This window comes from Physeter macrocephalus, chromosome 6 (assembly GCF_002837175.3).
Source record: "Physeter macrocephalus isolate SW-GA chromosome 6, ASM283717v5, whole genome shotgun sequence".
Lineage (NCBI taxonomy): Eukaryota > Metazoa > Chordata > Mammalia > Artiodactyla > Physeteridae > Physeter > Physeter macrocephalus.
In genome coordinates this window covers 13366526-13383786 of record NC_041219.1, presented here as the reverse complement: position 1 = coordinate 13383786, position 17261 = coordinate 13366526, and the positions used below count along the sequence as shown (strand labels likewise).

The 17261-nt window shown below is 36.2% G+C and overlaps 1 protein-coding gene across 7 annotated transcripts in view; it reads right to left on the bottom strand.

Annotated features, from left to right (window-relative positions):
- NAV3 (neuron navigator 3) overlaps positions 1-17261 on the bottom strand; it is a 258060-nt gene that overhangs the window by 50652 nt on the left and 190147 nt on the right. For all 7 annotated transcript variants that reach the window (XR_008617544.1, XM_007115738.4, XM_007115742.4 and 4 more), the window contains 2 exons: positions 15393-15470; positions 7167-7250 (listed from right to left, as the gene is read on the bottom strand). Coding sequence is in view for 6 of the 7 variants with exons in the window: in XM_007115738.4 (XP_007115800.1) it covers positions 7167-7250; positions 15393-15470 (162 nt within the window). In the remaining variant the exon portion in view is untranslated. The remainder of the gene's footprint in view (positions 1-7166; positions 7251-15392; positions 15471-17261) is intronic.

Below are 17261 nucleotides of genomic sequence, written 5' to 3'. Positions count from 1 at the left end.
CCAGAGAAAACCATAATTCAAAAAGACACATGCACCCCAATGTTCATTGCAGCACTATTTACAATAGCCAGGTCACGGAAGCAACCTAAATGCCCATCGACAGACGAGTGGATAAAGACGATGTGGTACATATATACAATGGAATATTACTCAGCCATAAAAAGGAATGAAATTGGGTCATTCGTTGAGACATGGATGAATCTAGCAACTGTCATACAGAGTGAAGTAAGTCAGAAAGAAAAAAACAAATATCATATATTAACGCATATATGTGGAACCTACAAAAATGGTACAGATGAACTGGTTTTCAGGGCAGAAGTTGAGACACAGATGTAGAGAACATATGTATGGACACCAAGTGGGGGAAGCAGTGGGGGTTGAGGGTGGTGGCAGGATGAATTGGGTGATTGGGATTGACACGTATACACTGATGTGTATAAAGTTGATGACTAATAAGAACCTGCTGTATAAAAAAGTAAATAAAATTAAATTTAAAAAATTTAAAAAAAAGATAGTTAAATTCTAAACTGATAGTCTGTTAAATCTGAAGTAGTTATCTCTCCATATCTGCAAAAGTCCCTTCCTTTTTTCTTACTTCAGTTAATGAGATCCACCCTCACCATCATTCAAACTAGCACTATCTCTTTCTCTGAGTCTTTCCATGTGATTTCCTCCTGTGCTTTGAATATCCTTCACCCTTAATGGCCATGGTGACACATCTCCATCCACATGACACCACTAAGTTTTCCTTTGAGGAAAAATGAACAGATTCCTTCTCTATGCATCCAGACCATTTAATGCATTCAGCTTATTTAGCTGTCGAAGAGTTTATCTTTTCACCTGATTTATGATCTGATCTCACTAAATGTTGGGACGATTTTGTTCAAATGTCTGGTCTATGTTAAACAGGTGTTTCTTCCCTTCAAAGAATGATGTAAAACTTCAACTCTACTGCATATTTTAACAAGAGGGTGTCTGATCACTTAGGATGCTATATACTAAAAAGTCAATAACTTTATTATTCATTATAAACTGAAAGTCTCAATGTGGCTAAATCAGTGGAATCACTTCCTTTGGATGGCAACAAAGTGGGTTTTCCTTTCTCTCTTTTCCAAAAGTGTATAGCAATGAATATAAAGCATTTTAGAATGAAAACTGGACTGAGACAGAAATTTCTAAATAGTTTACTTCTAGCCTTCCTTTTTTCCCCTGGAAAAATGTAGATACCATCAAGAGATGAATTTGAAGTCTGTTCCTCTAATTTAGCAGTTTTCAGTTTCTTACTCTTCTCACAAAGAGAAGATTGGGGTTGGAGTAACTCTTCAGAGGGTCTTGGGAATAAGATGATCAGATAATATTTTATTGATATTTTCCATTTTTCAAAAACGATACTTTAAAACATGAGAACCGAACTCAAATTTCATTTACCTACAATGAGCCATTCAAGATAACGATGCCCCAAACATAGGCTGACCACGTGAGATTCCAGTAATGTAGTCCATGTGAGTTTCTTGTGTAAAAGTGGCTAGATGGAGTCAGTATCTCTTCTAACTGTTTTCTACATGTCTCTAGGCTAAACAAGCTATCAAGGTCAGACTTGAAATGCTTCAAAATAAAGTGATCAAATGATCAAATATTGTGTCATAATACTGGCGTTGCTCCGTGTTTTTCCAAACTAACTTCCTAATGACATCTGACCTCTTTCCAAATTTCTCCTGGACAAAGGCCTTATTAAGAATCTCACAGCTTGGCAACAAATCTCATCAACCAGTCTGACCTTCTACCTGACCTTCTAGTCAAGGCTCTTAAAATTTTTCCACTAAACCAGTCTTTTGCTTCCTCACACTGACACAGTTAATCTCACATTATCTAGCTATAGTTGCTTTGAACACACCCCACTCTCCAACCCTTCGTATGTGTCTTGAAATTTTGTGAAGTTTTCTGCTGAAAGAACCAGCCCTGTGCTTTGAATATCCTTCACCCTTAATGGCCATGGTGACACATCTCCATCCACACGACACCTCTGGTCAGCCCTGGTTCTAACTAAATGAACTGAATTCATAAAACCCCAGTAGCATAAGCAACTTGAATCCATAAGTAACTTATAGAGTCAAATTATCCTATGCCCTAAAAGGCTAATGAATGTATTTTCTGAGTCTAGTGATAAATTTTTAAAAACACTTCTAGATGATAAATATTTAACCTGAACTAGGAGTTAATGTAAAGACCCAATTCAACTAAAATTTTAGCTTCTACATTATCTATTTCCAGAGGGTTGGTTTTGAATTTTCTAAGTTTTAACATTTAAGTGTCTATTCATCTAGTCATCCAAAAAAGTAGTTTCACAGGGGTAAGAATGAGCAAACCCTAGACTTTATAGTTAGCATAGAATCAACATCTGAGCTCCACTACTCAAACAAAAATATATTCCTCTGTCATGCTCTGACCTTCTAACAAGACTAACCTAACACACCTTAACATATGTTCTAATTGCCTCTGGCACTACAGATATAAGGAAGTGATTTGAAAGTCTTCTAATTATCAATGAGTATATACCCTTAGTAAATTTGCAAGGAGTTAGCAGTAGTTGTGTAAAAATTTCATTCAAAAAATATAGATTTGCAGAATTCTTATCATTTTGATGACCTTTATTGCAGCATAAGAAAATAAAACCCTGAACAATAATTTGAGTGACAAGTTTTTCAATTCTGACACGGATGGTACGTAGCTAGTACCACTCTAGATGCACCAAAAAGAAGCTGTTTCATCACATATATTAGATGCTTCAGGGCATTCGTTCTTAATTCTTTTAGAGAACCTTGGTGGAAAAGTACTAGTTAAGGGACAAGGACCTGAAATCCAGGTAAAATTCTTGATCAAACTATGTCACCATCACAATCTGTTGAGCCTTAGGTATAGGGGATACCTAGAGATAATGTCACCCTCCGGGCAGCACTACTGACAATTATCTTAATTACTCTTATTTATAGACTTACTGTTCCACAACACATGGTCTGGCAGCTACAGGGAATGCTGTTAAACTACTGGGAAATGCTGCTAGACTGATCTTCATTAACTAACTCTTATCATGTGAGCCTAGTGTCAAAATCTTTGAATGGCTCCCTGTTTCCAAGGACCAGATTCCTTAGATATCTTTCAAGTCTTGGTTCCACATTTTCCTCCACATTCCTTCTTTTTCCCTTAATGTCTCCCATAATTTCTCTCCTTGCTGTTCATGCTCATGGTGTTCCTTCCTCTATGACATGCGGTCCTCCATCTCTCCTGAATTAATTTTTTTCATCCTTCCAGAGCCTGACAAGGCTCCTCTCAGCCACCTCTCCTCTAAAACTAATGTAAATAGACCCACAGACATAGAAAACAAACTTATGGTTACTAAAGGGGAAAGGGGAGGAGGGAAAAAATAGGAGTTTGGGATTAATATATACACATTACCATATAAAAAAGAGATAACCAACAAGGATCTGCTGTATAGCATAGGGAACTATACTCGATATTTTGTAATAGCCTATAAGGGAAAAGAATTTGAAAAAGAATAGATATAACTATTCTATAACTATATATAAAACTGAATCATTTTGCTGTATACCTGAAATTAACACAACATTGTAAATCAACTACACTTCAATAAAAAACAAAACAAAAAACCACACAAAAAAACCCCAACTCCCCCCTCCCCCGTGCCAAAACTAGTGTGACAATGCAATGGTTCTCTGTGAGAACACTCAGGACATTGTCCTGTTATATTTCTAATTGCACCTCATATTTTCTGCCTCCTGAGTTATTCATATATGTCTTTTCTTTCTTTTATTTTTATTTGTTTATTTATTTTTACTAGGCTACAAGTATATAAAAGCAGTGTTTTGGCACATACATTTAGCAAGAGAATCGGTGTGACTTGGCATCTGGAAACAAGGAAAAAAATTAGGACATTATTCAAGAGAGTGATTTTGGTCTATAAACCTAACTAAAATTTTGATACAGTTTTCAGGCTATTAATGCCATATGATTGTTGAAAATCACACACTGAAGCAGGAGTCTTGGATCTGAGTCCTAGTTAATTTATCTCTTTCTTTCTTTCTTTCTTTTTAAAATTCTTTTATTCTTTTTTTTTCTAGTTTATCTATTTCTCAAGTAGATACCCAAGCACATGCAACCACCATGGCCTTTGATTCTTCATGTGTTAGCATCCTACCTTGCTTCCCAATATACTCATTCTTAGCTTTAAATTTTTCAGTGGTCCTTATCTTCACCTGAAATTCTCATATAGTTGAATTATATTTTTATCATAATCTGTCACCTACTAGAATATAAACTCTATTTATATTATAACCGGTTATAAACTAGGATATAAGTATGTGTGTGTGTGTATTTCACTGCTGAATTCTCAGTAGCTAGAACAGTATCTCATACACAATAGAAATTCATTATAACTTTGGTGCATGACTAAATAGACAAAGGAACCTTGGAAGTCTAGAACAGAGTTTCAAAACCTCTGCTTTATATTCTCTGCTCTTTTTTCCCAGGATTGTTGGATCACCAGAGAACAATATGCCCTTTTATCTCAGCTCCCTGAAGAAAATGGCTTTCCTGAAATATGATTAAATGTTATGCCCTCAGCTTTTAGAGAAATGTCTATTTGAACAGAGATTTTGTCTTTTGTTATTTCATGACCCCAATTTAAGAAATTTTACAATAAATTTGTCCTTGAATTCAGTGTCTGAAAGTTTGTCTCTTCAATCTAAATTATGCTCTTCTGGTCAGAAAATGAAAACTAAACACGCCAAGCAATCTCCCTTTGTGCCTTAGCTTCCTTGAGATCAATTCAGTTCAGTGAATTTCTACTTTGGGGTGGTAATTACCTAGGCTCAAGCATCTTGTTATATACATTCCTCTACTGGTTTTCACTAGATTCTGTCATTGAATTGTGTTATATCATAATCCAATAAACTTTATAAGATTTTCAAAACCACTCTGGAAAAAAGCAAGTTATAAATATCAGATTACTAAAATAAACATTGTTAAATAATATAATGAAATAAACATTGTTAATAAAATACAATGTTAATGTGAATGTTAAAAAACCTAATGTTGATAAAATAAAATAAGCATCGTTTTGTGTGTATACATATTTCAATTAAAAGAGCAACCATTCTACTTTCAGTTAAAAAAATGGCAAGGGCAACTGCAGACATCATGATATCTTCCGAGAAAACTTTACAATTTTGGCAATGTTACTTCAAGGATAATGTGCAAACAATTATATAATTCTTTGTATTATGGAGATGTACTCTAAAATATTCAGGAATTTTTCACAGACATTATAAATTAACAAACATGTATATATTTCCAGTTTCTATGAGAAATTTGCCTACAAATAAAAAAGAGCTGAAGGAAATATGGAGAGGCAAAATATATAAATTTTGACTTCTTAAAGATATTGAGACTTAAACACTAACCATGATTTCTAGCAATATGCCTGGCATATAACCAATGATGAATTTGGTTTATCTTACATTTTTTAAGGAAAAAAAGGAGAGAAATATAAAGAAAGGTAACATTTGTTGACTATCCACTACCTGTGACATATTACAGTATCTCACTCCTCAGAATGATTCTACAAGGTAGTTATTATAAGTCCCACTTCTATAATGACAAAATTGAGGCTTACGAAAGGGAGATTCTCCAGCTCTTGAGAGACCTCGTCGAGATTCAAACTTGAGGCTACTGGACTCCAACATTTATAATCTTTCCCACCTGTATGCCCTTAAAAAGGCCTTGTAATCCTCTTTGCTGAGTTCTTATGTTACATAGTGAAATGGTAAATTGTATCCCCCCCAAAAGATTAAGACAAAATTTATGTGGTCAGAGGAGTTTGTTATCTTCTCTTTCAGAACAGGCTTGACAGGGATGGACAGTGTTCTCTTTCATGGGCAGGGGAGAGCTATGAAATAGGAGAATGAAAGATAAGGGCAAACAGAATCTAGTTCTATAAATATACCAGGCAACTATAGGAATATTTGATTTTTCTCTTTTGGTTTACTTGGACTGTTCAGTTTTTTGTTTTTTTGTTTTTTAACTTTTAAAAAAGTAGTAAACTGACAAAACTCAATAACGCATGCTAGTTCTTTAAAGCCAAAGCCATACTTTACAGAACTGAAGCCAAAATTGAAGCCATCCCTATGGAAAGATATAGGAACTGATTGTGAAATTATCCCAAACTATTTAGATGTGGATCTCTTTGAAAATTAGATGAAAACTATGGAAATCTGCTCATATTATGCACATATGCCATTTTTACAAATATTTCCACACAATTTTAGAGACTTTTTAGACACTCATCCAAGGACTCAGGTTAGGGCCACCAAATTAACGGCAGGGAGGTAAGTTACTGGTCATCATATGGAAAGTGTCCAGATTCTTTCTATCCAGTGTGGACCTTTTGATATTTCTGCCTTTGTGAACCAAATTGTCTGTTGCTTTTTTTTTTTTTTAAACCATTCCTTCTTCTACTCCATAAAATCCTTCAGGTTTATTTTAAAGCTTTTGATGTAGCTTAGCTTTACTTCAAAGACAGCATCCCCAGATGCCAACTAGTCTTGTTACTCCAAAATTATGCAGGACTGTTCCTTGCCTCGTGGATACTGTAACGTAAGGCCCCTTACTTTACAGAGCCCTAACCTCTGTTTCAGGCCTTCTTCATGAGTATCTCAGATCACAGCCATGGTCTATAACTGGGCTTATAGACCATGAATTTGTGAAAATTCTTGTCAGAGTGCAATACTCATCAACTGTGTTAAATTATTCCTAGAATATTCTAACTCTTCTCCTGTTTCTTTTTCTTAACATTTGGTATTCTTTCAATAGTTCCAGTCAGAAGTAAAATAATAGACTGCCTGAAAAGAACATGTGTGTGTATATGTGTGTGTGTGTGTGTGTGTGTGTGTGTTCCAATATAGGTTAATCTGAATCATAAGTCTTTAAATTAAAATCTGAAAAGAAAAGGTATTATCTTGCCATTGTTCCAATTTACTTTAGAATGGATCCTCTCAGTATTATTTCTAAGGAGCTGCATCTCAGGTATTGTTTAAACACCCTATGCAACTTCCTGTCTTATTTCAAGCCCCAGTGGCAATTCCTGAACATACCTTCTGTTCCGCTGTCATGGTTAGACTTTGCAGTCGGCCAGTCATATTCCCTAAACTCTTTTCAAAAGCTGCTACGAGGTGAGCCTGTGAACAAAACGGAAGGAACATATCTTAAATGTCAGAACCTTATGTGGATGGATGAAAACGCTTCTCTTTACAAAATGCTTAATTTCAGGTATTCTTACTCTTTAAATACTATGACCGCCATGTCTGGCTTTCAGTGCTGACTCTCCGTTAACACAAATCTTCATCTATTATTTCCAAACTTCAGCTTAAAAATCAGTGTTTCAATCTTGACATTTAATGAGTTCAACTTCTGAAAGGGAATGGTATTTTGCAAATAAAAACACCTTCTAACTTGCACATCATGGAGGATTTGACACCCAAAATAATGGATAAAGTTCTGAGTTGCCAAGTTTTTAGACTCAAAGCCCAAGAGAAGGTCGCGGCAATAGTCAATGGACGAATGTTCCTCATTTTTATACCTGCGTGATGACCTTTGAAGATATTGTTAGCTCCTCTATTGAAATGATGGTCTCCTCCAAGTGCCAGACATCTGCTGACAGCTATAACATTATCTTTCCTCTTTTTCTACTAACAAAGAATTGAATCGAAAAGAGTTGTCTTCACTTTCCAAACTCTTTTCAATAAAAAAGGGCTTTTATTACTACTTTTTTCCCTTCCACTAAGGAAATGTAGGTAGGCCAGCTAGAAATAATATTCAGTCATATTTTATTTAAGTTTTTATGGCTCTGGGGTTTTATTTTAAATGTCAGAGAATTATACATATTGCAGTACATAACCGTAACTCTTACGATTAAGAAGTATTTGAAAATCTTATTATAGTTCTAAAATAGGCCAGTTTCTATTGACATGCCATCATGCAACAGCTTGACCCACAGAATATTATGCATGAAGAGATAAGTCAACCTCTCACTGTGGCTTGAGGTAGAACCACAGGTATGTTCTCCAATTTTATCGCATCCATAAAAAGATACGAATACAGAATGTTTTACAACCTACATCTATAATAAACTATGTGTGGGGGAAAATTTGGCAAAAGATTATTTTTTTGAGAGAAGGGAGTGAGAGGATGCAATTAAAATAAATCGCCTTGTAACTCTACTAGAGCTGAAAGGCTGAGGTACCTATTATCAAATGGATCACAGGAGTCCTAAGAATTAGGGCGCTAGAAGTTTATTTCATTATTAGTAACAGCCAGAAGTTTATTCCATTATTGGTAACAGCTAGAATGTACAAGTCCCTTCTATTAGCATCATGATACAAAGGTGTCTTTGTTCCTAGCTCTGAGCTCATCCTGGGATGCCTTTGTTTTCCAGACACTGTAATATAGAGAAAGATAATTTATAGAAGATCCTATTAATCTTCAGTCCATCAGTAAGTAAAACTCTATTCTTTCCCACCTAGCTACAAAACAGAAACAGACTCACAGACATAGAGAACAGACTTGTGGTTGCCAAGGGGGAGGGGGTTGGGGGAGGGCAGGACTGGGAGTTTGGGGTTAGCAGATGCCAACTATTATATATTGGATGGATAAACAACAAGGTCCTATTGTATAGCACAGGGAACTATTCAATATCCTGTGATCAACCATAATGGAAAAGAATATAAAAAAAGGATTTCTATATAACTGAGTCACTTTGCTGTACAGCAGAGATTGGCACAGCATTGTAAATCAACTCTACTTCAATAAAAAAAATTTTTTTAATAACCAAAAAAAAAAAAAAAACCTCTATTCTTTTCCACTTCCTTCTCTCTCTTTCCGCCTTTCCCTCTCTCTCAGACACACACATACACACGACCTTGAGAAGTGTACTCCAAGGTTTGTTAGCAGGTTTAATTGGATAAATAACACTCTTTTTAAAAAACAAATAGTATCTAATAGTTCAAAACGTTTCCAATGACAAGGAATGTCATTACGTCAGACTTAGTACCCTCAGGAATTAGCATAAGGTTATGTCCCACTTTCTCTTATACTTAACCTTCACACTATGTTAAAGGTGAACAAAATGAAAATGTACAGCTCACTGGTTCATTGTTGCGAATATTCATGCACTCAGCAGCCAAGTCAAGAAAGAGGATTTGAAGACCCTGGAAGTCCTCCCTTGCCCCTTCCTCATCTCTGTCCCCTCTCCCTTCCGAAAAGATAACCACTAGAGTGACCTGTGTTATAATTATTTTCTTGTTTCCCTATATAGTTTGGCCACCTAAGCTTGCATCCCTAAACACTATGTTTTAGCTTGGCCTATTTTTAAAACTATCCGAGTGGAATCACATGGCATGATTTTCTTGGTGACAGCTTTCTTTTGCTTAACATTATGTTTTGAGATTCATCCATGTGGTGTGCAGCAGGAGTTAGAATTTGCTGTAAAGCACTGCTCTGTGTGATTTATAATTTATTTGTCCATGACGACCATTAGTGCTGATTCTAGTTTAGACTGTTAAAAATAATCCTGCTATGAAGATACAATGGGTTACTAAATTCTAAAGCTAAAATTGCTTGTTTTCCTCTAAAATAGAAGAACTTTGCTAATATTCACTACAAGAAATGCAAGACTCTACATAACATTGAAAAGTTTCAATTCTCCCAAATAACTGTAAGGTTTAATTGTTGGACAATGAGTCCTTGAATGTATATAACTTATAGAAAATTGCTTCATTTTACCAGCTGTGCATATTTTATTAGTTTAATAGAAATTAAAAATATGACAAAGAAAGCAGGACTGTGAAGAATATGCTGCACAAATATATTGCTTATATTTGGTATCTATGAGTAAATATAAAATGTACACCATTAGAAGGTCAGTTTTCAATCTTTCGAAAATTGCTCTTCATTAATTATTTACAAGAACATATATAACTAGTTACAAAAGAACATTTTAATTTGAGTCACATTGTTCTCGGTGAAAAGTTTGTTAAAAGTATGTTTGTGAAATGCTGCTTTAAGTTTATGTCCCCTTGACTTAGTTTATCATAATAGCTTTGTTACTTTTTTTTTTTTTTTTTTTTTTTTTTTTGCGGTACACGGGCCTCTCACGGTTGTGGCCTCTCCAGTTGTGGAGCACAGGCTCCGGACGCGCAGGCTCAGCGGCCACGACCCACGGGCCCATCCGCTCCGCGGCATGCGGGATCTTCCCGGACCGGGGCACGAACCGGTATCCCCTGCATCGGCAGGCGGACTCCCAACCACTGCGCCACCAGGGAAGTCCAGCTTTGTTACTTTGAAGTAAATAAAAGGGCAACTTTCGCACCAATTGGATTCATGGAGAGGCACTACAATAGGTAAAATAAAGGAAGGCATTTACACCAGTGATAATCTTTGTCACCTTACTGGAGAAAAAAAATGGAATGTGAGACTGATTAAACTATAGGAAAATATATCTTGTCTAAAAACTTTATAAAATGACTTTAAAAGAACTGTGGATTTTTAAGGGGACTGTTAATCATAGTTTACATGGTTCTGACTTTTCTCTTAGCAGCTGCATAATTTTCAAGCCACAGTAAAGTTGTATCAATATGTTGATGAATATTCCCTACTGTGCTAGGTGAAGTCTGTGCAGGTAATAAAATAGACAAGACTGAATATTAGTTAAGGGAAAATATTTTTAATACATATTGTCTTTAGTTTGGAATCACATAACATAATCTGAATAGACATGTAAAGAACCGTGGTACTAAAAAATAAGATGGAATATCATTATGAAAAATGCCTGCATTGCATTTGTTCATTCAGAATTCAGTGACAGCCCATCAACCAAATAAAAAATACTCTTTACATAGATGTATATGGGGATAGATAGATTAGACAGATAGACAGACAGAAATAGATGACTTTACACTTGAAAATCAATAGTTAGATGAACTGAAAATGACTCTGAAACTATCATAAATAAGATTTCACATTTCTTTTACTGTATAAAATTGTCCCTTCAGTGTCTGTCATTGTTAATTATGTGCAAAATAGTTTTCCCTTAAGGGAGATGCAGAAAAACAAAAGTAACTGCCAGATTATATAAAAATATTAAACAGAGCAAAGATATAGGACACAATCCCAAGGAAAATAACACCTGAGAGATGTGTGATTAAAAGACTTATGCGCTGAAAGGCCAAAAAACAAAAAACAAAAAACAAAAAAAACGGGCTTCCCTGGTGGCACAGTGGATAAGAATCTGCCTGCCAATGCAGGGGACGCGGGTTCGAGCCCTGGTCTGGGAGGATCCCACATGCCGCAGAGCAACTAAGCCCGTGAGCCACAACTACTGAGGCTGCACGTCTGGAGTCTGTGCTCCACAACAAGAGAGGCCGCGACAGTGAGAGGCCCACGCACTGCGATGAAGAGTGGCCCTCGCACAGAAACTAAGACCCAAAACAGCCAAAAATAAATAAATAAATAAATAAATTTTAACAAAAATAAAAAAACCTTTTTTTGGTTACACATTCATTCAGCGATATCTTTGAAAAGTGGTAGCAATAACTAGCCTTAGTGCCCATTTCCAGATTAGCTAAGGGCTGAGATTTGTAAGAAATACACTAAATGCATCCCACCTGGCTTGGCAGCATGAAGGTATGGGTGAGAGGCCAGGGGGCACCTGGCTGACTGTCTGATGTGACCATACATTCCCGGGGCCTTGGACTGTGGGGCTCCTGTTCTCTTCCTGTTTGTTGGTGGGGTATTGATTCAAAGAAGGCCAGGCAATAGCGCTGGCCAACACACCCTCTTCTCCTTTCTCCAGACATCCTAGTGGACACAGCTCTATAAAAAGAGGCTTCCCAGGCTTTCTGCAGCTCTGCTCAGAGAACTCTGCAAGGGGAGGGGAAGGCTCAGCATACCTTCTACTGAATGGAGGTCATATTCTGTCAGGCAAATGAGAGGTGAGCTGACTGAATAACTTTCTGACTTACCACTGCCCCTTTTAACAAAGGGGGAGAAAAAGCAGAGAAACAGATGTTTCAAATTTAAATATTAAAACACATGGGGCTTCCCCGGTGGCGCAGTGGTTGAGAGTCCGCCTGCCGATGCAGGGGACGCGGGTTCGTGCCCCGGTCCGGGAAGATCCCAAATGCCGCGGAGCGGCTGGGCCCGTGAGCCATGGCCGCTGGGCCTGCGCGTCCGGAGCCTGTGCTCCGCAACGGGAGAGGCCACAACAGTGAGAGGCCCGCGTACCGCAAAACAAACAAAACACAGATTATTGTCTGGACTCCATATAAATATAATCATGCTGCCAGGTCCAAACATGTGACACATCAATTACAAAACGAAAAAAAACCCCAAAAAGCCCAAATTAAGGAAAACCAATTAAGTCCTAATAGAATTATTCATATATTGAGTAAAACTGAATAGCTGGATCTTAAAATGATTACTAAATAAATGATAATAATAACAGTTAATGATATTTTCTACAGAACCAAACATTGTAATTTGTCTTTTTTTTTGCAGTGGGTCTGAGGTGATTTGAGAATATTTCTAAAATGCATTATGAAGTGAAAAAAAAAAAAAAGAAGAAGAACATACCGAATAGGATATATATTAAGCTCCCATCCACGCGCAAAAAGTACTACTAATGATAACACAGATGTGGACAGGGAAGGCTGGAGATATTTTTCCAAGACTAGCACTTTTTAAACAAATTTATCAATTTGGCACCGATTTTTCTAATTTTATGTTTCTTACTTTTTTTTTCTTTATCACTCCCTAGGGAGATATTATAGATTTTTTTTTTTTTTTCCTAATTGTCCCCTTCCTCCATGGCCATTTTAATGTCACAGATATGCTGGATACCTGTTTATGTACTCTCTATATATCTGTGCTTTATGCACAGAAAGAGTACTTTAAAAAAAAAAAAAAGAGTACTTTTTTTCCCCTACCATAAGAAACACTATTCATGCTTTGACGGTCATATCAATGCCCAGCTGAGAATACACAGTCCATAGTCGTGAAAACACAACAGTGAAAATAGTGTGGCATGCATGACTTGAGAGAAGTGGCAGATAGCCAATGGCTGACATCTTTGTAAAATGTTTACCCTTCAAAACAGTGGTGTCGAGTTGTCCCCCAGGACTGTCCTCCTATGTTAGAACTTGGTTCCTTCTGTGTGTATATGTGTGTGTGTGTGTGTCTGTGTGTGTCTGTGTGTGTGTGTGTATGTGTATAAGCCTTTGCAAATGTGTACTGTATATATGTATTCAGGGGTATACAGAAGAACAATGTTGAAAGGAAACATAAGAAATCAATAACCAAGAATGGGAATGGGAATCTCAGAGGGAAAAACAAATATATATCTTTTATTAAACACTTCTTTTAATTTCAGTTTTTCTTTTTAATACAATATACATGTACATTTGTCACTTGGTATCTGTGGGAGATTGGTTCCAGGACCAAAATCCATGGATGCTCAAGTCCCATAGTTGGCCCTCTGCATCTGTGAGTTCCACATCCAAGGGTTCAACCAACCATGGATTGTGTATGGTTGACCCTTAAACAACACGGGTGTGAACTATGTGGGTCCATTTATATGCAGATATTCAGAAATGTGTGGATCCACTTACATGCAGATTTTTAAAATATCCATGCATAAGTGGACCTGCACAGTTCAAACCCGTGCTGTTCAAGGGTCAACCTCAACCGTATTACTTTCTAAATGGAGACAGTATAAACATTATTGTGTAAAACCCCAAATTCCATTATGTATAGCAGCCGTTTATTAATCCAACAACTGATATGTAAGTCCATGCAAGAGACATTTACAAAATAAAACAAAACTCTGAGTAATCATTCAAGACATTTATATCTTTACTATCCAGCGTATAGGGTCTGTCGTTGAGCCTTCCTCATTGCAGACAAACACAACCCAGTGTGTTCCGGCTTTTACACTGCTGTATGTCCTCTGGGTACATATTCAGGAATCTAGACAGGAGTGCTTTATACTACTATACATATAGCCTATAGTATAAAATTTACAGTGGCTTCTGAACTATTTAAGAATCATTCTTAGACAAAAAATATGGGTTAAATAATACTGTTCTCTTCCAGTATTGTCTAAACAGTTCTCTAAAACCTGCTATTATTTTAAGAATCCCCTGACAACATCTATAAAAAATAAATATAACCAATCCCCAATTCATCTGATTCTCCCAAAGTCAAAAAGATAAAGTCAATTCAAATACAGTGCTAAAATAAATGCATTGTGAGTGAAATGACTTACTTATATACTGTGGAAGGTACTGGATTGGCCAAAAAATTCGTTTGGGTTTTTGATGGTACGGAAAAACCCAAACAAACTTTTTTGCCAACCCGATATATTGCACAATAACTTTTATTCTTAAAATCTCTCTTATTGAAATCATACCCAGTGGGCCCACATTTGCTCACTCTTGCTGTGTTCAGCTCTGTTCAGCAGATGGAAGAACTCCACGACCAGCAGAGTGGTGAGGCAGGGAACAGGCCCAGAGCCACCCAGTGGAAGTGAGCAGACTGATGTTGAGTGAAGGTGTCAGGACATATGGCAAAACAGCGGGAGCTTCCTCACCCCTCACTGCTGCTTCTAACACTGTTGTTCCCTAGGGCCAGGCACAATGCCACAGGTTCGCCTTTATTTCTACTCCTACTCTGAGTATACTCCCTGGCACATTGAAAGATCTTCAGTAAATGTTAATGTAATTGATGGTTTTTTCCATCATCATTTTTTGCCATCCTCAGCTGCTTAAACTGCTATAAGGAGGCTACCAAGGTTTTTGAGAGAACTGTAGCTCATTTATAATATAGCTAAGAAACCCAAATTTAGAGAATTAACTGGCTGCTTAACTAATTGTCCAATCAATTGTGCTGAAGGAGACGGGGCCCAAGAATTTTTTATACTCCACAGTTAATCACTGTCAACCCCTCATTGTCTTGCAGCTGAAGAAAGTCTTACGTTTGTGGGGCTGGGCGTTGGTAACAAGGAGAAATAAGAAAAGAAATAACACCTGTAGCTTTTACTAATGTTTCCAACTTTACATGAAACAAAAAGCCATTTTAACCACATTGTGATTCCTCATCAATATGGATTTACGTTTTATTACCCAGTGTGCAGGAAAGTCCCACTATTTAGTGAGTTAAAGCCTGTATAATTTTGGACATTTAAAGTTTGTGAGTCTGTTACTAAAATTATCCCAATTACTATATAAACATCTGTTTTAATATATCAAAAAAAATCAAAAGTGACTTACATTTGCTGAAAGTTGAGATGTGAGAGTGGCAACTTTTTCTTGTGATGCAACAAGCTCTCTCCGTAGTTTATGGATTTGCTGAATGTAATTAAAAAAAAAAATCAAATCAATATGCTAGTAGATTTTAACTTAAAACTAAGAATTCAATCCAATAACGCCAATACTATAATTAGCTAATCCTACCCCCACTAAATATACATATATATTTTTTCTGGGTCTTTTTATTTTTCTATCCATTTTTTTGGTACGTTTATTTTTATTTCCTATACTTTGGCAACTTCTCAGAAGTTGCAGAATATCCTGCAGTCACTGAAATTCACTCCTGCAGTCACTCGAATTCAACATTTAATGATTCCATATTTGAAAATAATTTTATTGGCTGGAGTTTTAATTCCTAACACTCAGAGAAGCCTTCCCAAGTCTTTGTTATAATGCCCTTTATTCAGTGAGTTACTATGAGCTCTGGGCAGAAATGCTGTTATAGATTGTCCATAGTTTCAAAAAAGGGGAAAAATCAGTAATACTGTGCAAATGGCTAGATAAACCACCAACATAAATATGTTAAAATGTTTTCCTGTTTGGTTAGGTCCACACTCAAATAAAAGCGAACCAGAAAAAGATTAGAGTATATATCATATTTAAAATTTTAATTTAAGCACTTCCCACAGTTTAATCTGCATGTTTCACGTTTCCATGAAATGTAAACAGTGATTAGTAAGGTTAAGATATTTATAAGCAACTGAGACTAAGTCTACAAGTATACTTCTGGTCTCAAGGGATTTTAGTTACATAGGTGCCAAACATTCTACTCTGATGATTCTCATTTCTTCAAAAACAAGTCTTCTACTGTCGTAGTTAGACTTTCAAAACACTACCTTAGTTTGAAAGAGCATTCTTGACACAGTTCATTAACTGTCTTTTTTTTTTTTTTTTTCCTACCCATTGAAGAAATGGTGGTAAATACTGAAAAGACTCTAAAAAAGAACTAAACTTTAAACTGGAATTAGAGACAGGGGACATTTACATAATTTTAGTAAATGTGATTCCATTTGACTCCTGTCCTTTAAAAAAAGAGATACACCCAGACCCAAAGAGCATTTGAGCTGCATTCAAATGATGATGACCTCAAATGGTTCCAGAAAGCAGAGAACATCTATTTTATTCTTAAAACAATACAAATTCAAAGAGGCTTTCTCAAATTAATAGTCTCTATTACATGATCAGATTTCCTTTAAAATAGAATCTAGGAAACCTTAAAGTAATATAAATCATTAAAAAAGAACCATGACCTACTGTGGGGCATAAATAATTAAAGGGGAGGTGGCTAACTACTAATACGGCAAACAGATGTGGTAGTTCTATGCCTTAGTAGCTATACGTATTGCGGTCGATGGTAGAATTTTGCCATGTCCGTGAGATGTAAATAGTTTAGGTTTTTCAAAACCGTATTTACTCTTTGGTCTAGCAATTATAAAGATAAAATTGATATAATTTACACTTTTTCAATTTTTTAAAAATACAGCACAAATTTTACTTTAAGAGGCTAATAAAATAAAACTTCAAAGGGAAGAGTTCCTTTGCAGAGGCTGTTACCAATGCATTTTTCTTTGTTCATGGTAAAACCAATCAAATAGTCATTAGCACACCTTGAATAAAGGCCTAATTAAAGTCTCCCTGCTCTCCTTGGCCAGGACAACTCTTATACAAAGGGAAAGAAAAATAATGTTCTCTCCAGGCTGCAATCTGATTTGTACGTGATTGCGATGAAATATTTGTGAAATGTGCGTGATTAGAACAATATACTACACTAGACATCAAGTGATTAGAAGCAGCAAAGTCCTGGCACCAAATAATAGATGGGCTGGGATA